The sequence below is a fragment of the Scleropages formosus genome, chromosome 5, assembly GCF_900964775.1.
Source record: "Scleropages formosus chromosome 5, fSclFor1.1, whole genome shotgun sequence".
Classification (NCBI taxonomy): Eukaryota; Metazoa; Chordata; class Actinopteri; order Osteoglossiformes; family Osteoglossidae; genus Scleropages; species Scleropages formosus.
Window position 1 is genome coordinate 11,219,930 of NC_041810.1, and position 24,599 is coordinate 11,244,528.

Below are 24,599 nucleotides of genomic sequence, written 5' to 3' on the forward strand. Positions count from 1 at the left end.
GAACACACCTGCAATTGGACCTATGAGCGTGGTGGTCCACTTGCTCTCAATGAACTGAAATCACAGCCAGCACAGCCATGTTTGACCTTGTGTCACCCGGCTACACCGCTGGGCTGAGCTCAGGGTCATACGTCACCGCAGCAAGGAGACAGGCAACAGCAGTGTGTCCTCATTCTTCCGCTGAAGCCATGCAGCAGATTGCTAATCAACGTGGTCAATCGGGCAAAGACTGCCTTGCAAGGTGATGCTTCGCGTTCCCCCTGCTCTTCCTCCTCTTCTTCACCTCCATCGCCTGTTGCAGTTGTGAGCTCACAGTGTGTGATGATGCATGTCGCCATAGCGGCCGGACTAACGTGTGACTCCCCCCGTGGCAGTACGGGAAGGTCCTGCAGTACAGCGACCCTTCGGTCATCTTCGTCTTCCTGCTGACCTTCTGCGTTTCCACCATCATGGAGTGCTTCTTCATCAGCGTCTTCTTCTCCAGGGCCAACCTGGCCGCAGCGTGCGGCGGCCTCATCTACTTTGTGCTCTACCTGCCACACATCCTGTGCTATGCCTGGCGCGACGTCCTCAGCTTCCGCGTCAAAGTGCTCGCGGTAGGTGTCCGCAGACTGCCGCTGCGCTCGACCGCTAAGGGGCAACGCTCCTTGGATCTCTCACACTTGGCTGCGCCAACAAGGGGTGCCGTGCGAATTTCACTGTCCATACACCGAACTCCTTGAGAGCGAGGGATAATTTGCACTACGGTAATCATCGAGCAAAAAGCCTGAACAGACAGTTTGTCTTCATAGCCAAAGAAAAACGCCGTGACCACGTGGCGTCTTTCACATCCGTGTCACGTTTCTTGTTCATCGCTATGGAGATACTGAAATTGGGCCCCTGGCAAAACATTCCACAGCCAGATAGGCAGCTTCAGAGAAATTAGCGCTGCCTGCTGCTAATACGAAAGCGTGGCTCTCAAACCTGTGCAGTTTTGGTGTGTTGCAGTGATTCGCACTGCTTTCTTAAAATGGATGATGGCTTTATGAATTTTTCCATGTGCATGCAGCTATTGTGCTTAGAATAGAAATGATCCAAAGAGGCCATAAATGGCACTTTTTGTTGACCTGAGTGGTCCTTGACCCCTTACTATTTTAAGGTCCTTGACACCTTACCATGGGGTTTTGTTCTGAAAACCTCATCTTAAGTTGCAATCCCCCGATACAGTATTTTACAAACCAAATTATTATATAAACAATTAACATGCATGACTGCTATGATTGCTTTATATTTTTCACCAATTTCACACATTGTTCAAATAGAAATCATACTAAGTACAGAATAACAATATAGAGTATTATGTTTTCATACTGAGCAATTATTTTCACTCCCATTTCACTCATTGACTCCTACTTTCTGCTTGAAATATGCTTTCTTTCGCTTTTCTTTCCCCCCACCTCCAGAATACTAAACTTTTCACTTGCTGTCCACTGTAGAATAAATTAACTTGAATGGAATCACAAACTGAACGTTCTGTAAATAAAGCGACGTTTCTGCAACTAAAAAGCGGCGGCTCACAGACACGCTGACCGAGTCCATAAGAACTGTGGTGCTGGTGTCACCGTAGTTATACAGTAAGTGCTTGTTGCCGGGACGCCAGAGCAATGTAATAAGGTTGACAGGCTTAGATATAATGATAAGGTCAATGGGACGATTGTCATCAGTCAAATGTGTCGTAAGATGAGGACCACCTGTAATGGTAATTTTATTTGATGAAAAATATCAGTCCATCAGTTGTCAATGGCTGCTAGTCCAATGCAGGGTCATGGAGGTACAGACCCTATCTCAGATGTATGGGTTGTGAGGCAGGGTACACCTTGGACAGGTCAATCACAGTCCTTTGAGAAATATTACTTGTTGGCCCACTGTGATAAAAGTTGAGTTCACTGGGCAGTGCAATGGTCCAGGACACGAACTTGTAAGCTGAAGTTTGTTGGTTTGATTTCCTGAAGCCCCGTCCTCAGCAACCTTCAGCTGAACCCCTCTCGCAAAAGTTTCCGACAGTATGAGACAGAGGGAGTGGACGCTGGCTTTGTGTCCAGCGGTGAGGTGGACGGGTCTCAAAGATGTTCCCTCGTCTCATTTGCTTGACCGGCCTCCTCTGACCGTCTGACAACCACTTTATCATCTTTGTTTATTAGCCGAGCGCTCAGGGCTGATGAATGCAGGTTGTTCTAAAGCACATTCTTCTCTTCGTCTCCTGTATCTGTGCTTTTTTTTTTTCTCCCTTTTCTCTAAATAAGGCACTTTTGATCCTGCATCAGTGGGATGCAATATTGGTGCCATTTGTCAGCAGGTTACAGTTCAAGGAGACAAACACATCCCGAGTTCCCATTTCCTTCTGGTTTTCGTTTCTTGTGTTGAATTTATTTGTTATGGACTGTATAGAAATGAGTGCGTTTGAAATGCGCCAGCCGGGTCGATCCCGGACCATCGCTGGACTCCGATGATTGATGTTCGGAGCTCTTGTCTCCAGAGACGCTGTGATCAGGATGCAGAGTGGGGGCCGGCGGCTTGCGGCTCCAGCGCTCTGTCAGCCGGGGGTCAAAGGGCGCGCGGATCGTAAGGCTTTTCTTGCTGACTCCTAAATTCAGCTTGAATGGCAAATTTGGCCGCATTCGCGCAAGCGAAACGCCCGTGGGAAAGGCGCCCGATCAGCATCGGGTGAACAGAGACGCTGCTCGACTTTCGATGACTTTCACAGTTCTGGTCAGTTCTCAGTGAGACATTTGCTCAGGTGTGACGATGCCCCCCTTATCTCCGTCTGCTGCTCGCCCAGAGCCTCCTTTCCAGCGTGGCGTTCGGCTTTGGGTGCGAGAACTTCTCCAAGTACGAAGAGCAGGGCGTGGGCATCCAGTGGAACAACATTTTCAGGAGTCCCGAGGACGACGAGCGCTACAGTTTCATTGTCTCCATCATCATGATGCTCGTCGACTCCTTCATCTACTGGGTGCTCACATGGTACATTGAGAACGTGTTCCCAGGTAAGGGATGTCCTTGTTCCCCATCTGCATGTCCATTGTAGTCCATTTCAGTTTATTATTCTTTTATACGCTGGGCTCCTCAGCTTATAAACACAACTGGGACCAGATGTCTTCTTATAATTTAATGTGTTCGCAAGTCCAAAATCACTTTGACCACTAAAACCACAGTTTTTTGCAGGCTGAGTTCTTTTAAAATCTCACATATTGCTGTAATAAAAATAGGCTGTAATAAAAAAAAGATGTTTAAAATTTTTTTAACGCAGACCTACAATAAAATTAAAACCAGCTTAAAGTGCCAGAAAATAAAACTGTCTTGTCTCTGCAAAGTACTGTTCAGTGACGGTTATTTGTCATCTTGTTACTTATCACTGACCAAGACCAGAAAGGAGCTGTAAACACTGTGGATGAGAGCTGAATTAATTTGGCCCTGCTCTTGTCTTTTGTTTTGTGCACATTATTATCACCCGTCGATTTGGTGGGTAAAAACAGTTCCCGTTTGCTCCGCTGCAGACTGAAATGTCAGAAAATGGATCAGCAGAGAAAATACAATAAAATATGTGAACTGAAAAAAAGGCTTGCCTTTAAAAAGTGTTTACTCGACATTTAATGACACGAGTAACCGGTTTACTCTAGTTCTATGCTTTTTGTGGGGACGTGCAGCTCTGCCGTTCCAAGCGGTCCCTCTACTTTTGGTCTTTCAAAGCAAGCGTACCTCACTGGCTTTGTGCTTCCCTGTAGGCAGATACGGAATCCCCAAACCATGGTATTTCCCTTTCACTACCTCCTACTGGTGCGGGACGCCTGCTGCGGTCAGCGATGACTTTGGGATGCTGAGGGAGCCCTGGGAGAACAGCGGTACGCATAGCCCGTCCTCCTCTCCTTGGGAGCACTGTAGATCCGCATAATTTACACGCGCATTTCTGTTGCTCATTAAATATGACCTTAATTACTTCGGCTAATTAATATGCCATCCTTTGGAGCTCGGTTTGGCTCAGTCCAGCAGAAGAACGACTACAGACAAGGGCTACCTGGCATGTTTTTATGCCGGATACATAGTTAGCCATACGGAATGGATGTGCCAGGTGAAATGTAGATACTGTATTATGAATGAGCCTTTGACAAAATAAACTTCTGAAGCGGATAGCTGGCAGCAAACGGCAGCCTGACAGGGCCGAGATAATGAAAGGATGAGATAATGAAAAGAAGTCACATATGCTATGCAAAAAAGAACGCGGGAAAAAAATGATTGAGTATGATCGTAAGTGTATCTGAGATCTGAAAGTTGAAAATTAATCGTTGGAAAGATTTGTAAAGGGTGCGCTTACTTTATTTCTGCAGAAATATCAGCCTGCATTCATACTGAAAAATGCCCTGGCGATCTAAAACCTGATTGAAGTCGGAAGTGAATGCAGTAGAGGATATGAAGAGGGAGTTTATTGAGTGGGATGTGGTTTATGCCATTTATCTTTGTATAAAGGGTCCTAACCTGTGTTTAAGCTTGATCTTTACTTCGAGAACAAGCACAAGGACAATGGTTTCCAACACTGGCAAGGTGGATTTAGCGGTTGCCCACTTTTACAATTGTTCTTGTATCGGCAGAAGTGCCAAGATACCGACAGATATTTCATCAAAGCACAAATGCAGGACCATCAGAATCTTTTTGTGAAGATGCTCTTCTCTTTGACAGCGTACCTAGAAAAGGCTCCCCCAGGAGCAAGTGTGGGTGTCTCCATCAGGAACCTCGTGAAAGTATACAAGACTGGGAAGAAGGTGGCCGTCGATGGCCTCAGTGTGGACTTTTACCAGGACCAGATAACCTCCTTCCTTGGACATAATGGAGCCGGGAAAACAACAACAATGTAAGTCCGACACGTGGAGGATAAAGGAATTTCCATGTGATCGTAGGATAATGTATTACTGCGATGGGCTGGAGTCTGGCGGCGCCCATGTCCCACCCAGAGTGACATCCACGCTTGGGCACGGCTTGTAGAAAAATCAGCAACAGGTGTGGCCTAACCCTGCTTAGCTTCTGAGGTTCTAGTAAATCAGGAATCTCGAACCCAACATACCTCAGTGTGTCACAATTATATTTATATTGTATTTACAATGTAGGCCTATAGTCTGTCTTATTTTCCCATTAAGTTTTTACAATCCCATTAGCTTTTTCTTTTTATTGTCAAAAATAACTGAAACGTGGGAAATATAACACAAAGTGGTACTTATTCTGAACTGATATTGGAATCACTTATTCGTGAGTAATTGAGCGGAAATCAACAGCATCACCGTTACTTATTGGTTGCCAAACTGTGAATATATGGTGTTGACAGAGCTATTCCGATGCAAAATGTCTTCCACAGAAACACCCCCCCCCCCCCCACACACACACACACACACACACACAGTTATCCAATTTGAAACATCTCTAGATGTTAAGGCAATCGCTTAGAACCAATTTCCACTGTGCCAGGAACCCGAAAAGCAAAGTGATAACAGGAGTTTGCCTGATGAGGTGATTACAGGCCCTCTAATTATCTCAGATAGTCCTGTTGGTATTTGTTCTTTGTCACCTATTTTGAATGCAGCACAATATGTCAGGGAGAGATGCAGGTAAATTACCACACACCTGCTTGGCAGTCAGCACAAAACACTTACATCACGGCTTGTCTGGCGCTGAAAACGAAACTGCTGAGCTGAATGGAAGAGACACGTCCCACAAATCGATACGCTGTAGTGGATCCAGAAGTGGTTCGGCAACAAAGCAGAAGATCTGCAAGGTGTGGATGTGAGAGACATCATGATGGTGTCGCAGAGTCACGGAGCGACCGACGGCTCGGTCACTCTTACCCTGGGCAAGGGACACAGCGAAGGGGGCTGAAAGTTGCTTGTTGAGTCTGATGAGTGCGAGTTCACAGAGCGTTATTCCATTGAGAAGTATGAGCGTTATTTTGCCGAACGTTATTCCGACGATTGCTGTTTGGCGCAGTTCTATTGAAGTTTTTTTCCACTGAGCTTTATTTCGATGAGCGTTATTATATCGAACATTGTTTTGATGAGCGTTGCTGTGTTGAACGTCATCCCTCTGAGTGTTGCTGTGTTGAGCGTTATTTTGTCGAGCGTTATTTCGTTGAACGTTATTGCGTTTGGGATTATTCCACCGGACGTCGTTCCAGTGAGCGTCATTCTGTTGAGTGTCGTTGCTTTGAGCCTTTCTCCGTTGAGCATTGAGCATTGCTGGGCTCTACTCTGTGCACTTTACAGTGGTTTACCATGGCTGTGGATAACTGTGGCTACTCAAGCAGAATCATTTATCTCAAAGTTGAAGAAGCTGTATCTTCACACAAAGGCGGATGACAAAGACGGCCTCACCTCCGCGCCCTGGAGCTCCGCATTTATAGTCACAGAGCAGGTTCGCCCGATTCCTGTGCAGGACTTTGTTTTTGGAAGGATGCCGAAGCAGGATGAATGAGGGGGTGCTGAGAGGAGGCCGAGGATGAGGCCCGGCCGTGTCGATCGCTGAGGGACGCGGGTTGCCACAGCTGAGCGGGTTTCTGGAAAGCCTGATGGGCTGCAGAGCGCTGAGCGCAGGAGATGGCAGCAGCCAGGCGGCAGCACTCTGCTCCATCCCACCTCATTTCCTCATCTCGCCGCTTCTCGCTTTGTTCCTCACCACCCAGGATGGGAAGGGTGTTGAGACACAGATATAAATGCAGAACATGACATGGCTCTTCCTTTTTCATTCATAATTAATGATCTTCCCTCTTGTGTTTATCAATTTTAGGTCCATTCTCACTGGGCTTTTTCCGCCGACATCAGGAACGGCTTTCATAAACGGAAAAGATATCCGCAGCGACATGGATGCCATCAGGAAACAGCTGGGAATGTGTCCCCAGCACAATGTCTTGTACAATGAGTAGGTACTATTCTGTTCTCAGCAAAGCTTTAGCAATATCACTGATTAAACTGAGCCCTAATGAAAATTAATAAGCATCTGGCAAAGTCTCAATAACAGACTATGGGTTTGGCATTATAAATAGCAATGGCGCTCACAGTCAGAACTGTTTAAAAGCCCTTTGCTACAGTGGCCCCTTGAATTATATCAATTATATTGAAGTCGTGAATTTAAAAAATATATATAAACATTTCCAGCTTATTTACCAATTTTTAATCACATTTTCTGCACTGGTCCATTTTTTAAAAAAAAATTCTGTCTGTGCCAGAATAAACATGACCAATGTTTATCCACTGAGCTGCTAGATGAGCGAAAAAGTACTTAAACAGAACATTAGTGTGTGACCACCTCAATTCAACTCACTCACACCATTTTTATGGCTTGTTTCTGGCATTCCTGAGTGCCGGTGATCAATAACAGAATGAGAAATGTTGCACGTGTTTATGCGATAAAGGCGTGCATAATTGGCATTGAAAACAAGATTGTTTTTTATTCTTAGTCCTTTGAAGTTATTTTTAATGTAGCTTGAAGTTAATAAATAATATTTTAAAAAACTCTTGCTGAATATTATTTATCATAGCTGTCCTAACCAGCAAAAAAAAAAAAAAAAAAATCAAGGTGTCTTAACCTTTCGCTGATTGTGATGTGGCGCGAAAAGTGTTTTTTGAGTTATGAACAAAACAAGTTACGAGCAGGCATCCAGCACCGACGCTCTTCCTCAGATGAGGAGGCGGTGTAGGGTTTTCATGGGATCCGACAAGTTGCTCCCTTACAGCATCTTCAGCACCGTGATGAGCTTTGTGCCCTTTCACCAGCCTGACTGTAGAAGAGCACATCTACTTCTACGCGCGGCTCAAAGGCCGCGGTTCGGGCGACGTCAAGGCCGAGATGGAGCAGATGATTAAAGACGTCGGGTTGCCTCACAAGAGGAAAGATCTCGCCAAGAACCTGTCGGGTGAGTGGCACGCATGTCGCCCCTTTATCCTTTCATCCCAGCCAGCTCCTGCGTTGTTTCGCTGTCACAGTGTACGGGTAACCTTGACTCAGACGGCGCCTCCCGCCACACGTGTAATCTGCCGTAAGGAGAGAGTGGCTGCTGCTTCAGCCACTCTGACGCCACGCGTTTGAACGTAATGTGTGAAATATGAATTTTAAAGAGATCCTGCGCTGTGGTTCAAGCGCTCTGACATTTACGCTGCATTAGCAGTACAAATTGCCGAACAGTGCCTGGTGTGGACGACATGGCGTGTCTGTCTCTCTCTCACACACACACACACACACACACACACACACACACACACACATACATACACACACACACCCTGCTTCCGCCAAGTGACATGCAGCTAAAATTTGTGTCCTGTACCCCGGTGATAATGTCACTGAGCGAACAAACAAGGTGGCTGTAATCGCTAGAAATAACTTTATTGTTTGATATTTGTGTTATGCTACAATATCTATCTCTTTGTTAACAGTTTTGCTGGTTGTATAACCTGTTGCTGATGCAACAGCAAGGAGCTGAACCTGCAACCTTTGTCGAATGTCCAGTTCCACAGCTGCGGTGCAAAGTCCTGCCAAACTTAATTTTTTTCTCTTAATTATGATATTTCCAGACGATTGAGATCTGCATTTTAAACCAGTTGTGAATTTTGAACCTGAACTGCTGCCCGTGTGTGTGCGCGCATGTGTGTGCACGCGTGTGTGTGTTTGTGCTTGCGTGTGACTCGAGACCTGACGAGGTGGTTGCCGCTCTTTGCAGGGGGCATGCAGAGGAAGCTCTCGGTAGCCATTGCTTTTGTGGGCGGGTCCAACATCATCATCCTGGACGAGCCGACGGCAGGAGTGGACCCGTACGCCCGCCGCGGAATTTGGGAGCTCTTACTGAAGTACAAACAAGGTAAGACATGTGGACATCCTACAGTGGCCATCACCCTGCTTATACACGTTTATACTGACTGACAAGAATATCTTATAATTTACTCATTTATTATTTATTCTTCAATTAAATCACTTGATCAAAGCAGCTTGTAGGATTTGACCCATGGGACACCAGGGGGTGGAATAGTTACAGCTATCGCCTTGCAATCAAATGACCAGCGTTCGAATCTCAGCTGTACTACCCTATGTTTCTTAGCCTGAATTGCTCTAGTATCATCAACCTGCTGTAAAAATGCGTAAATCAGTGTACGAAGCTGAGTGTACAAGTCTCACACTGTCGTCTTGGGGAAAATAAATCATATACATAAATCCATTTTAGCAGTTGTGGTATAGTGTACAACAGCAGTGGTGGGAGTCGGATTCAAACTAGCAACCTTCAGGTAACAGCTGAACCATTTCTTTAAATGCAGTGATTTTTCTTTGTTTTATTGAGTTTTCTTTTTTGCACTGGAGAGAAACACCAGGCATTAGGTGTCTTTTCAAAGCAAGCCAGTGTTGTGCCCAGACGAGGGGGATTCACGCTCTCCATTAATTATTCAGCAATTAGAGCGTTTTCGCACTGGCCGGGTTCTTTTTCAATGGATGTTCGCACTCTAGAAAGCTGTCTTATTACCATTCTCGAGTCTCTCGCAGTGTAACATGAAAAGAAAGCCTCCGGGAGGCCTTTGTTGGAGGACGGCTCGCAGCAAAGTGACGCTGCCGCTAATAATAATGCCTCTGCGGTGGCTTCATCTGAAAAGACATTTGCCACACGAGTTGGTTGCTGGGAACGCAAGCCTTCGGTCGCCTCGCTGTTCGCATTTTCATTTGTTTCTGTCATTTGAGGCTCGTTGTTATAGCGCCTCCCCGAAGGTGTCGCTGTGGTTAATGTTGAGCACACGCCTTTAACTCTCCCCCAGCCATGAGCCTTCCGCTTCGCCTGGGGTGTTATTGTTCCCCACCCACACAACAGGGGCAGCACTTCCAAAACAAATATTTTTAGCCGACGGAAAACGATCCACCTAATGGTACGACTTATTAGCTCAGTGGCTGAGGGCCCAAACGGCCCCACGGGCTCTGAAACAAAACGCTGCGACGTCAGCAGAATCCGCGAACCGTGCTCACACATCAAACGCGCAAAAATGCAGCACATAATAATATGATAATGCGTATGGCATTATGTAAATTGGGACATCTGTATTTTATTGTATCGTGTCCTCGTTTATCATAACTGCTTGCAGAAAATGAGCTGCTCGGTCGGGATTGCGCGCACGAACTGGACGACCTGTCCTCGGTTCAGGTCATTGTTTCCCTGGAAAAGAAGAATAATTTCCTTCAGTCTGAAGGAAGACGTTCTCCGAGCGGCTTCTTTCCTCCTACCTGCAGTGCTTTGCTGTAAATATCAACAGAGTCATGAGTAGAGGACTCACCGCGTATTTCTCTACAGTTCTGAACTCAGCAGAGACACTTGTACCCCTTTCCTGTAATATTTACCCTGACAGCAACTGCATGTGAGAGCTGCGTTTGCCACGCCAGCCGATAGGGGGCGACGTTAACTCTTCCAGAGGAACTAATAGGATGAAGGAAATTAATGCCGATCCCCGGTGACCTGACCTTTTTGGCGGGAACGCGGGAAGCGCCTGTGATTAATCTTCACACTGACGACACGACTCCTGATCGTCGGAGCGTGCAGCGTTTAAGCGACCGCTCCTCCTGCACTCCACTTTGTTTCATTATGCATGAAGATGCCGTGAGCGGTGCAGGTGTCTCTGAAGTTCCTCTGCAGATAGGAACTTTGAAAATAAGACTCTTCTTAAAGGGGAAAGGTGTGCACAGAGGAAACAGTTGATTTTGTTCATCAGCACATGAGTGAAGTGCACAAAAATGCAGTATTAACACTGGAAATAATAACGTCTACAGTATACGTCCCGTCGGTCGCATCATCGGGATCTCTTTAATATCATCATCAGCGGTGTTTCTATGCGTTTGACTGTTCAGCGCTTTCTTTTCTTGTTCTCTAATTTGGTACCTGTCGACCGAGCTGTTTTGGATTCCTGCGCGCAAGTTTCTTATGACTCGATGGTTTTCTGAAAGGATGGGGCTGGATGAAAGTGTGAGCTGCTGGCCATGGCTCACATGCTAGCAGATCCTGAAAAGTAGAATTTTATAACCTAGTTAAAAAAAGTATAACTCGGTAAAAAGTTACATAAAAATGTCATTTAATCTCCTCCTAAAATGTATGAAATGCGGTAATTGCTGAATAAGGGAGGCACTCCCAGAGTTCCACTTTGATGTGGATGCATTTTACCCCATGGAGACTGCAGTAAGGAGGGTCAGTCTGCTCTCTAATGGCAGCTATGAATCATTTAGACTTGAATTTGCAACAGATTAAACATTATAGCTCCTGCTTACACTTTATTATTGCGAAAAAGAGAAACACAAGTATGTTTCATGACAGATCCTTGTAGGTCCTGGACCTGCCATTCAGGGGAAGACAAAATTCAATTAATGGGAGAGGAAAGAGGAAAGCATTTTCTCTTCGGACCCTGCAGGACTCCTTCCGTGGGTTCCAGGAGCGGCTCGTCTCCGCTAAAGCCATAGTGCATGTGGTTCGATTCTTTGATTACTCACAGTTACCAGGTCACCAGGCAGTTTGAACTCCTTTGAGTTCAAAGACTGAAACACATTGGTCGGGAGCTCTGACTCATTTCTAACATTTATAATATTAACACGTTAATGTGTCCTCATGCAGAGAATCATGTAACCTAAGGGTAGACTGGAAGTTCCTATCCAGAGATTTTTGTCTATCCCGGCCTGTGATAGATCCCCTCTGTCCAAGATGCTGAGGCACAGAGTTCTCCTTCCCCCAGCCAGTAAAGCGCCGCAATGGGAGTTGCAGCAAGAGCTTCCCTGCTCTCATGGACACAGCCGGTGAAAATGCTGTCCGAGCGCAGTCTTCAGTGGGACAGATGGATAAAATAATTACTGTCGCCTTGACGACCGCTTCCATTGTGCTCGTGTGGAGAACACGTTAATCCACCAGGCGACGACAGCATCCTCAGATGGTCAGGAGCCAAGCAGGAATTGAGCACAAATCTGCAATGAATTGGAACGTTTCTTCAATAAGTACCAAGTGAACAAGCAAATCCCACGGTGTGTAATCCCACAGCAGTCGAGGATGTTCTTGTAGAAACATAACGGCTTGTGGTCTGGGGTGCTGGTGCTTTGCCATGCTTTTGAGTCACGGTGCTGTTGGATTATTGCCAGGCGCTGTTCTCACTGCCATTACTTTTCTTCAGATACTTGAAGCTGGTGTGAAATATACCCAGACAGTCAACCCAGAAGAACCTGTTATAGTGGACAACACCACAGTATGACTGTACTGATGCTCCTTTCCTCTGTTCTTGAGCTTATGGTGTCCTGACCCATCAGAAAACTCACACAAATTGGTGTCCCATCCAGGGTGTACCCTACCTCATACCTTACGGCTCCAGGATAAACTCCGAGCCACATACTGCTGCACTGGGATAAATGGTCATTGATAGTCAGGAGGAATGCCAAAAAAGAACGATCTTCACAGTTCAGCAGAAAACCTTAACAAACTAGCATTCAGTCAAAAAGCGGAGAAACCTGGGCAAACCTGGAAAAGGTTAGATGATCACTTGCTGGAAAGGAGCCATACTTCTCCCGTACATCTCCCAGGCACAGGTCTGAATGTTTCTCTGTGGTCCATCAAGCCCTGGCTTAGACCTGTTTATGTGGTACCATGAAATGCTCTTTGGGAAAGGGAATGGGATCTGAGCCCAGACTCTACTGCTTTCTCCAGGCCGCACCATCATCCTCTCCACCCATCATATGGATGAGGCGGATATCCTTGGAGATCGCATCGCCATCATCTCCCACGGCAAACTCTGCTGCTGCGGCTCCTCTCTTTTCCTCAAGAAGTGCTTTGGAAGCGGGTATTACCTCACTCTGGTCTGTGCCAGAGTGGAGAGGAATTTGACTCAGCACAGGACCCTCCCACAGAGCCAGACGGTGGAGAACAGTGTTCCTGAGGGAAATGTGTGGGTAAGGAACTCCTCACATGAATAAACCGATCAGGAAAGGTGCTTTTGTATTATTTCCAAGATGGTCAACTCAAAGTCTTCAGTTAAATTTGCCGTGACACTGCAAGCTGTTTAAATCACTTTGGTTTAAACCATTTGTCAAAGAAGACAATGTAACTAAACACAAGTCTAAATAAGTAGACGATGAAGTTCAATGCTAATTTTCGTCACATGTGTTTTTGGAGTTTGGCTGTTGGTTTGGCTTTGGGCTCAAGTGACTCTAGTAAGCAGTAGGAACGCACATTTATTAAGCTTTGTTTACTCATCATCAAGGCATATTGGTGTCAAACACACATTCTGTTTCTTGCAGCTGTGACTTCCCTAGTCACCGCTGTGGCGTGAGATATTCACCAGTTAAGTCTGAGTCCTTCCCAATGGTAGGAATTGTCTGGCGGATTTCTTGCGGATGTCGCTTGCTATTAGGGACACATTTGATCTGGTGCCTCGCAGGGCGTCTTTGCCCCTAATTGTAGTCAATACAAGCAAATGGCTGACAGTGGAAGTAATTAGCTGAAATAATCCTTCATTGAGTTACGCATGCAGTCAGCACAGCAGGGCACCTACTTTCGGAGCGAAGTAGATTTTCAGGTCTGCATCTGCTGGTAAAAAAAAAATCAAAAAAAAAAACTGGATGCTGGCTCACATCTACAGCACAAAGTGATGGAGCCCATTTAGTTCTTCTCAGAAGAATTAATCCAGCAATCTTCATTCTTTAATCAATAAATATAAAGCGAGGTATTTTCTGCATTTCTTGCATCCTTTTCACTGCAGGGGATAAAAAGAAACAGGAATCGACAGGAGTTACTGAACTGTTTAGAAGGCTGATGCAACAAACATCCATCAGTAGGCCATATGCAGTAGTTCTGAAATAACTCAAATGTATTATTAATAGTCTGCAATTAAAAAAAAAAAAATCCATTTGAACGATAATTATGAAGCAAATACTTTCTTGAACTGAGAAATAGTTTTAGTGAAACAAAAAACACTGGACTCAGAGTTGGCCCCTGGTGCACCCCTAACCTATAGAAACAATGTTCCTGTTAAGGAATTTTATAGTTACTGGGCCATTTTTCATGTCGCATTGTGTTAAATCAATGGAAATAAATAATGGTACAATGCACTCAAAAAGTTCATGAGCCCTCCCGCCCTCGATTTTTTGACTAAATTGTGTGAAATAAACTTTAAAAAACGGATTACTCTGTCAACAGGGAGGAGTCTTTTGCTGTGGTTGGAAGCAGCAGAAAAGTCCTGACTAACAGGCATCTTGTTGCGATTAGCCATCAGACTCAAACAGCGGCTGAAAGATCAGATGTTCTTTTACAATAAAAACATTGCTTGTTACTGATGAATGCACCATTTCATTTTGTTTTTTTGTGGTCAGTTTAATCAACCTGTCTGCCTTGTTTGGATAAATCAGTTTTCACAATTACCCCCATTCATCTCTGTCTCGCCATTCGACCACCGGCTCGTGAGGGAGGGTGGATAATTACGTTTAGCTGAAATCTAATACAAGGGCAAATTGCGACAAGTTGCACGTAATCGCTTTTCGAGACCCATCCTGATATTACCCCGCGGCCTCCCGCTGCAGCGGAACGACGGCGTGGATGAAGAAGACGCGGACGAGGGCGTCCGCAACCAGAGCACCGGCAGCGCCGATCTCTCAGGTACGACCGACCCCTTCTCGGTAGGCTCCTTCTCTTCCTGCCTGAAACCTGGCAGCGGTATGAATACCCACATCGCCTAATTTCATCAGAACACATTAGTGTCCATGCCTGGTTTAACATCTGTAATTATCTATGATAGGCTAAAATCAATAGCCTGGGATATGTTTTCCTGAGCGCTGCCCAGAAAGATTAGAACTGAAATGTTGCCTGAGAATAGATGAGGGTAAATCTATTTACCGATCTCGGGGGACACGGTGAGCACGGGCTGGCTAGACAGTCCACTGCCTGGTTATTACCATCAATCACTGTAATTGTTATGTCTCCATCGAAAGGCACTTGCAGAGGGCAGCCAGACAGCAGTGCAGAGCAGAGTTCACCGCAGGCGGGCCTCTCGCAAGCACATCGCCTTTCGATTAGCAGACAAACGTATGCATTGTGTCCTGCCGAAGCACGTAATGAACATATTGTGTTGTGTTCGCGTCGCCGTGTGGAAAGAGCCAAGCGCCATGTGCCGAAGCGCCACTTCTGGTGTTGTTTACTTCCTGTCCAGATGACAGTTTTGAAACGCTCCCAGCGTGGACATTTGGTCTTCCTGTGACAGCATGTCGAAGTTTGAGTGTGATGGGGAATATCAGTCACAGCAGTATGGTTTGCATCAGTCACAGTGGTTTGATTTTCATAAATCAGAAAGTAGAAGAGCCCAGAAATGCCAAGCAGGCCCCGTAACAACACTTGAGCTGCTTTTAATAGTTGGGAAAAAACTTGCGACGCGTTGCCATTGGTCAGTGAAGCCATCACCACTACCATCTCACCGTCATCCATGGAACCCTCCGCCCTCCAGGGTGCGTCTCGGGAGTGAACGCCATCACCCGGCTACTCCAAAGGCACGTACCCGGGTCCGTCTTCCTGGAGTGCATCGGCCAGGAGGTGACCTACATCCTGCCGTACGCTGCAGCTCACGATGGCTCCTTCGCCCTGCTGCTCAAGGAGCTGGACTTGGAGATGGGCAACCTGGGCGTGGCAAGCTACGGCGTCTCGGACACCACGCTGGAGGAGGTCAGAAGGGAGGGTGTGGCGCAGCCCATGAGCCGACCCCATCTAATCGGTCTGATGACACCGAGACGGAACCATAAGATTGTTTTGCTGCGTCGTTCTTGAAAAACACTCCAGATATTCCCAAGGAAGGAAAGAGCTGAATGGATACAGTTGTTTTCTTAGTTTTTAATTTTCTCTTAGTTGCAAATAAAATTTTTATCATTTCATTTTATTTGCACCGGAAGGCCAGTAAATCATTTTGCCGAACGGTGATGTGATGGATCAATAAGCTGACTTTCCCATTATAGGCCTGTAAAGTGTTTTTAATTTATTCTGTTCCATTACTTTAGTTCTGAGATAGAAATATCATCCAATCTGTGCTAAATGTTCTTTGGAGTCACAATTTCACTTTTAATTAATCATGGAATTGGAGCTGAATCAAAGCCGACTCAAATGTAAATCACAAATGGCATTAATGATGCCTGTTTGAATTAATCAGACTTCCTTTGGCACCATGGTTTCTTTTATTTATTTTATTTATTCAGGATATTAGTACATCAGTGATTGTTTTTCATTCCCTCTTCATTTTTCTCCTTTTTGGATCATAGATTGTGGCACAATCACATCACCAACAGAGTTTAATCTATATGAATATTTTGTGAGATTAAGTGAAACAACCATTTAGTAATGAAACAAATGTTGTCTTATGTGACTCTTGAGCCTTTTATCACTTATTCATGTAAGTCCCTCATATCCACAGCTGTTCATCTTGCAATGACTTCAACCTGAACAATAATGTAAAAATATGCCTTCGTAAAAATGCATTTTAGTACTATATAAAAATGTATATTGCAAGTGAAACTCATTAATGATGCATATTTTAACAGATATTCCTAAAAGTGGCCGAAGACACAGGAGTGGATGTGGAAAAAGCAGGTAACCAGGGTAGAAACACTGAGATCCTCTTGTCCTTATTGCACTTTTATTCACGACACAAAAACAGCGTATTTCATATTTCCATACAAAATGCTGCTCAATTAAGCACCTTCTGTCAGTCCACGTGTGCTAAATATTAAAACACTCTGAGTGGATTATCAGTGGAGTAAAATGGATATTTTAAAATTTTTCTTATTGAGCAAACACAGTTTATGGTTAAACATGCTGCATTTCCATGTATAATTCCTGTTTTATAGAGTGTAAACAAGGGAAAGTGTTTATATTTTCATATATTTAATGTGCAGTAATGTTTTCCATATTACTCTCGGGTGAAACCTTTTCCGTTTTCATGGTGATAATTTATCCTTATAATAACGGGGCTAATTTTTGTCTTAATTCAAGACAAACAGGATTCCTTTGTCAGAGACTGGAAGAGAAGTTCAAGAGAAGACAAACGTCACAGCATAGGCAGCGTGCGAGAGCACAGGGACTCGTCTGCGTCCCACAGCGGTACCACCTCACCTTCGCCGAAACATGTCTGCGTGATGTGTGCTTTCATGGAACTGAACAACATTTCGTTGCTTTCGTTGTCTTTGCATGTCCCTGGCGCAGAGGTGAGAGGGAAGTTCGCAAACAAAGTCGAAGGTGCGTACGCCGGGCTTGTGTGTGTGTGCGTGCGTGTGTGTGTGTGTGTGTGAGACCTTTTCTGCTGTCCGCAGAAATACCGCTATCTGTCACACCGCCGCTCCTCCTGCTGGTTGCTTTATGATGCTCCATGGTAATGAGTCGTGCTGGGAGGACTGTAAGGGGTCTCCGTGGCGACAAGGTGTTTGTCATTCTGATGAAGGAGGCCCATTTGGTCCAGCTGTAGGACCAATATGCTGCTCGTTGATGGAGGTGCAGGCTCCCACCCGAGGGAGGCGGGATCACCTTAATCATTTCAAATTATGCCAAATTACACCGGTGGCAACACGCTCATGAAACCTGCACCGAAGGCTGGTTGTCGAGATGAGCCGTGTGTCGTCACATCGCTACCACAGTATAACACCATTTTTCTCGCCAGTACACAGGAAAACATCAGAGATTCTAACAGAGACGTGGTACACAAGACTTTTATTGGTCAGGTGCGGTTGTACATGGGAGGAATTTGACTTGGTGATGCTCTTTCAGCCACATTTAAAAGAACATCATCATGATGGTTGGATAACCATAATATATTAGGTAGAATGTTAATGTTCATTCAAGTGCAGATATGGATTATCATGTGAGACTCACTTCAGAGGCTCATAAAAGACATGGCTTAAGGGAAATGTTAAGAAGAGAGAATGTTGGGGAGCGTTGAGGGAACGTTGGAGATCTTTGATGGAACGTTACATGCTGCTGCTTTTTTTTCTGCTTGCTGGCTTTCGAATGAATGTGCGCGGCTCTGAAAATGAACCACGTTCCTCTCGTTGCTTGACACATCGTCCTCTCAACGACTTCTGGAGCCTTAAAGCGTTTTTGGTTATTTGAGATTTAGTCTGACTTTCAGAAGATCTTTTCTTTTAATGTATTAATAAATACCCAGCTTCTTCCTGATAAATTATTGAAAGTAAATGTTTGTATGGAATGTTTTTAATCTTGTGTTGCTGCAGACGTGGAGAAGGCAGGCGGGGCCAGTGGGAAGGGCTCCTATGTCATCGGGGGCTGGAGACTCATCAGGAGGCAGTTCATGGCCCTGATCATCAAGAGGTTCCACTACGCCAGGAGGAGTCGCAAGGGCCTCATCGCCCAGGTACTGAATCGTAACATAATCATCACCTCGAGAGTTACCATGTAATCATCACACCTGTAGTCTCACACACATTAATGCTTGTCATGAGCACTGCGTTTACGCACCGAAACGGTTCATAGTCATCACACATGCGGTCGTCACACAAACATTCAGTCATCGCATGTACATTCACCGCATAAACGAAGTTATCGCATAAATGCAGTCTCCTCAGCCACATATGGTAATTCATGACACCTAGTCATCACACATGCAGTCATCCCATGTGCGTAGTCATCACGCACGCTGGCATGAGCAGCGGTCTCAAACACACATGCGCGCGCACAGAGGAAATAAATGTCGAAGCTGATAGTGAATTAAATAGACTTGTTTGCACACGATATCAAAGGCTGTGTGTAGAAATCCGATTACTCAGAACACACACCACTTGCTCCCAGCACCCCTTCAGGGGAGATTTGCGAGAGAACACTTTCGGCACCACCTCGCTGTTAAGCGCTTCGCACTGTGGGCGTCACATGCGCACGTAAAGCTTTGTTCTTACAACGGCTGATGCTCCAGCCGCTCGCCCTGGACACAGGCCACCTTGCGCTTCCCTACTCGTCCGTGGTGCAACGGCGGCTCCTCTGCTCCCCCCCCCCCAATGTTTGAGCTCATCTGAGGGATTTTGCAGCATGAGCCCCCCCCCCCCGACCCCCACCCCTGTTGCTAAGGAGATAGAGGCTGGTGCACAAACTTGCTACGGGGCTCGCTGTCTCGGCCATTTTATTCGCCGCAAAAGTTTCACCGCCTAAATGGGCTGCAGCCTCTGTAATCATGATAAATGCTGGCATGAACGCATATGAATTAATTCTATTGGTTGTATGAGCACCTTCTGTCCCGTTTCTACATCTGAAAAGTCATTACTTTAATTGTGCGCCACTCATGTAATGGGGTGTAATTCATCCACGCTAAGTGGGAGGCATGTTTACTTTACTCCCCCAGGTTTACCGATTTGTCGAGGTACCGATCGAGTCAGCGGGGCGAGTGCTGGACACAGCAATCGCTGGATGGCGACGCACGTTCCCAACTCGCCGTGCGCGATCAATACTAATGCGTGCTGATTGCACTAATTATTCAGTGCCGGATAACTCAAGTGTCGTGGCTTTCAGAAATATTTCTAAAGAGGATACGTCTTGATTTTGACTGATGCAAGAGCTGAAGCTTTATTGACTCACAGTAAACATATTAATCTTACAGAGCAACACTGGGGAGGATGTCCAGACTGCTACTTTACTGGACTCAACACATCAAATAATCCCATAAACAACATCCGACTTCAACACTTCATTTTGTCTTTGAAATATATACGGGCCAGCAGGTGGTGTCACCATGTAAAATTGAGGACTTGGGTTGAAATCCTTGCTCCTGCTATAGTATTCTTGATCAAGGGACTTACAAGGTACGGTAAAAATTACCCTGCTCTATAAATGGGTAAATTAGTTCAAATAGCTCAGTGTGCGAACATCACACTCTAACATTTCTTGGAGTGGAGTCTGATATAAATAATGGTTTCAAATGAAAATGATACTCTTGGAATTGCACTTTATTATTGAAATAAAAGAGAATATTTGAAAATAAGTTGCAGTGGAAGCACAGCATTTAAAGTAGCAGTGTAAATATATGAAGTGCATAAATGCCAAGTAATAAATGGCACCGCACTGAATGAATGAATGAATGAATGAATGAATGAATGACAGTACACATATCAGTTTAACTGCCCGAATCCACACAGACCTGGGTGGTCTCCATGTATGGTATCAGATCCTAGTAGAGCTCCGCTGTCCTGCTCCCAAAGGTGGTCATGGGTGAAGCAGGATTTGTGGAAAAATGGGGCTCTGCGGCTTCTGCCAACCCAACAAGTGGGCAATGGATCAGGGCATACGTGGCAGCAGGGCTCAAGGAGACAAAGGAAACTCGTAAATAATGAACATGACCGCTTCTTTTTGGCCTTGATCTCGCTTATTTCGAACCAAGGGCTGCACTGCTGGACTGGCCTCTTCTTCCATTACCTTATTGCCCTACATTATTTATTTGCTTAGCCTGAGCAAGGCTCAGAGGAAACTGCCACGTATACACTACCTACAAATTCGGCATTGGGTTTCACACCGCTGTGTTCAGCAGGTTCTTGCTACAGAAGTGCGTTTTCATAGTAGACTAGTGGATCACCTCTGAAGTCCACCATGAACCCGTGGCGATGCTGAGCAGCAGTTTGGGGAAGTAAAGGGAAACGCTCATGTCCCTGAGTCGCTTCTCTGTGTGAGATTGGTAGCACTTTTCCCAATGAGCGCTGCAGGACTCTTCCGCTTGAGAAGATGGATGAATCCAGGAAATATCGTAGTGCCAAACACTTGGAAACACTGACCCTGGTAAATTAGCCAGCAGTGGCACCAGGGCCAACCCTACTGCCGTGTTCCGTTCCCGAAGGAAGTCGACGGACCCAAGTGCAGAGCAAAGGGGCTTCAGTGTGGGAAATCCAAGAGTCGTAGTCACAAAACAGGTGAAGGTCTCCAAGGTGCATTGGTAGTTTAGAGGGTAATCCAAAAGACGTGGTCAATAAACAGGCAAGAGGTCGATGAACGCTAGGAGTCGAGGAGTACAAAGGAGTTGGACAAGGGAACAGGAAGAGAGGACAAGGAAGACACTAAGGCTGAGGAGTACGGTAGCAAGTCACAAGGCTGAACAAGGTTCCGTGTTAGAGCTTGCTCTTCTGCAGCTTTTTATCCGTCTGTCCGTGCCGAGCCCCAGGTGTGCCTCGTTGCTCCGACAGCGTGGGTGTGGCACCTACCTCCTATCTCCTCCGTGTCTGATGTGAAGTGTGGTTCTGCTAAGTTAGTTCAGTACTTTTTCTCTCTGCCTCCCAAATGAAAGACAATGTGGAGGTAGGATAGGATAGAATAGAATGTGAAGGATATTTTCAGCACTTTGGAATATGCTGCAGAAGGCGAAATAGTGATTTGAAATAGTGTCCAACTGCCTAATGAAATATGTTATACTATAAAAACTCTCCATATGAGAAACACCTGTTCGACCCAACTATTCAAATTTTTTTGGAGAAGGCGAATCAGTGCACACTTTTGTGAAGAAATTACTGTTTTTAATTGCAACTTACAGCACTGACAGTCTCAATGAACTCATTATGAAGTTATAGATGAAGAGCACTCATAGGAAGCTTATGTGTGAAGATCTCACTCTGCCCACTCTGTAGGGCGAAAAAGGCCAACTGTAGAGATCATCAGGAATGACGTGAAACCAGGAATCCATACCGCAGTGGAAATTTCTCTCATGATCTGTCACAATGATGTCAAGGCCACCAACAGTGACGAGGCTCAGGATGTTATCGTTTCTCAAAATTGGGACATTTTGGCCCTCGGTGTCTTTTTTTTAAACCGGAACAGCACCGTTTTCATTGGAAAGATGGAGACTTGTTCCAAGGTTCAGGAACTAGTATAAAGTGGAATATTGAGTACCTTTGGCTCTGGTAACACAGGGAGCCACACCAGACTGTGATGATGATGACGTTCTCGCTGGCTTATCATCCACCTGTTGGAAGGCTTATTGATTATTTGAAGCAGATCTTAAGTAACTTGAACACTAAAATGCACCTGAGAGAAGAGAGAGGCCAACACCATGAACATCGCCACCCGGAAAATGGACACATTATTATTTACGTTTAGTTGACACTTTTTGTCAAAGCGACTTACAGTGTTAATCTTCCGACAAATATTTACTCATTTGTACAGCTGAGTAATTTTTTAGGGTAAATATCATGCTCAGGGGTATTACAGCCAGAGGTGAGAGCTGAACCTGCGACCTTTAGGTCCAAAGGTAACAGAACTAAACACAACGCTACGAGCTGTCTCATCGTACTGTATATTATATTGCATGAGTGGACATGTAGTCATGTGCAAGCAGTCAATGACTTCGGGGAAGGTTTCTGAAGACATGAATGAGGCTGAAATTTTGTCCACAGTCTTCTTCCTGTGGGGATGCAGTATTATACGATTGAACTGAAGACAGAACCATGCTTCCTGACCATTATTGACCCACAGTAAACATATTAATCTTACAGAGCAACATTGGGGGGGAAAAAAAGGCATTGAGTTCAAAGCTTATGTGGAGTCAGAAAGTTCAGATGTTAGAGATCACGGAGAAATGCAAGTGTGTTTTCAAACAACTACGTAAAGGTTCAGCTGAGTCACAGTGTAGGTCCACATTCGACACACCTGCACAAGTTCAGTCCGGTGATCAGTGCAATACTCTTGTGGCCAGACATGATGCGTGATGAGCATTCGCATCACGAGAGCTGCGGGAAGAATAAGGAGAGGGTGCTGCTGTAGCCAACACTTGAAAGATGGACATTGAACTTAAAATCGTTTGAACTGTGAGCAAACCCCAGTCCACAGCGCTGTGTTTCATATAGGGCAGATATTTGAGCAAAGCAATCAAATTATGCCACAAGCAAGATGGAGTTGATCTTTGATTCCAGCACTTGAAGGACTTCGAGGCACAGGCAGAACCCACCTACAGGTGCATACGGAAGTGTGGATGTCATGCTCAGACAAGGACATGGAAATCAGCTGATGATGTTAGAGAGACCGGTGAGGAAGCACAGCCGCCCACGGAATACACTTCCCGTTGCCCTTTGTGAGTTATTCCCACTGGGAAGGGATCTCCTCATAATGACACACCCCTTTTAGAGATGGAGTGATGGTGCTATCCCACATCACAGGTGGTCAGGTGCGTGAAGGAGATGGCTGCTGCGCACCAGAAGGAGTCCTTGCTGGATAACAGCACTCAGTTCAAAGCCAGCGGAGTTCATGGAGACTAATGGATCTCAACAACACTGCATCACGCAGTATTGGCCTCAAGCAAATGGCGCACCGCAGAGGCAGCACAGGGGAACAGCACCACGGGTGCCGAACAACAAGGTCACTGTTGGAAACTGAAATGCCGCTGGGGGTATCGGGGCCCACTGTCTGGAGCCAGCCGGTGGTAGTTGTGTCAATTGCCGTGCAATACGAGTTCCTGGGTTTAAATCCCACCTCCTGCTCCTGCTTGATCAAAGCACATACCTGATTTGATAAAGTAAAAAAATTAACCTGATATATAAATAGGTAAATCAGTGTAACTGTACAGACCTCCACGGAGAAGAGTGTCAGTAAAAGTAAACCAGCTTTTTTTTTTTTTAGTGCCCTGTTCTCTTCTGTCAGCATCCACATACCATAAATTGCCCTGTCGCTGCAAACAATTTCTCAGAAAAACCATGTACTTTACCCAACTTCACCTCGACGATTTTTTATGTCTCCTCCTCCTCATGATCAAATTAAACAAAGTGATACAACATAAATTTTCCAAAAGCCCACAAAGCACCGTTTTGATATGGGGTAAACAATAGCATTAAAAATGTAGGAAAATTTCCGCTGATTGTTCAAGTGCATTTGTTGTCATGAATATAATTATGTGCTCGTTTGAAATTAATCTATTGAGCAACAATTTACATTTTGACAAAGGACAGAAAGTGCACTAATCATATGTATCGCCCTGAATGCATATTTCCGTTTGTTAAAGCACTGCCTTTTATTCAGATTCCTGAAAAAGGAATTATGCAGATTCCTTTTTTTCTGACAGACAGATGGATATTTCTTAAATTACCCAGCTGTTTCTCACATTCACAATGGCCTGTTGTTCTAACTAGGGCCTCTTTAACAAGTTTGAATCCCCTCATGGTTCTTTCATAAATTAATTCATGCGCTACTGTGCTAAATATTGAATTTGAGAATGTCTTAGGTCTAGGACGGGTTTGCAAATCAACATTTTCTGCCATCTTCCCAGCCGTTACAATAACAGAGGAGACAGGCCCCGATTAATCATGCGGAGGAGCCGCTCTCCCTCGCCGGAGCTCCGCTGATGAAACATTAAGCGAATTGCTGCTTCCTGCCTCAACCTTTTCTGTCAGAGCAGGAATAAAACATAGGGAAGTGTCAACACAGAGACAGCATTTCCAGCAGGATGGACAGTGGGGGGGGGGGGGGGGGGTTGACAAAATTAATTATGCAAATGTCGCACGGCGCAATTATTGTTTTAAACGAGTTCAGTCAAAGACGCTCAAATTGGTTTGCGCTCGTCTGACGTGTGACTGACACTTTCTTCCATTATTTC

General features: G+C 45.3%; 1 protein-coding gene across 1 annotated transcript in view; it reads left to right on the forward strand.

The window, feature by feature from the left end:
* The window catches only part of LOC108938700 (ATP-binding cassette sub-family A member 1), a 115,390-nt gene that overhangs the window by 35,570 nt on the left and 55,221 nt on the right, over window positions 1-24,599 (forward strand). Inside the window, 14 exon segments of the mRNA XM_029251896.1 lie at window positions 375-596; window positions 2,819-3,023; window positions 3,762-3,878; window positions 4,711-4,882; window positions 6,802-6,933; window positions 7,788-7,927; window positions 8,732-8,869; window positions 12,716-12,957; window positions 14,584-14,659; window positions 15,501-15,715; window positions 16,582-16,630; window positions 17,033-17,179; window positions 17,243-17,275; window positions 18,265-18,404. Of these exon segments, the coding sequence (XP_029107729.1) occupies window positions 375-596; window positions 2,819-3,023; window positions 3,762-3,878; window positions 4,711-4,882; window positions 6,802-6,933; window positions 7,788-7,927; window positions 8,732-8,869; window positions 12,716-12,957; window positions 14,584-14,659; window positions 15,501-15,715; window positions 16,582-16,630; window positions 17,033-17,179; window positions 17,243-17,275; window positions 18,265-18,404 (2,028 nt within the window).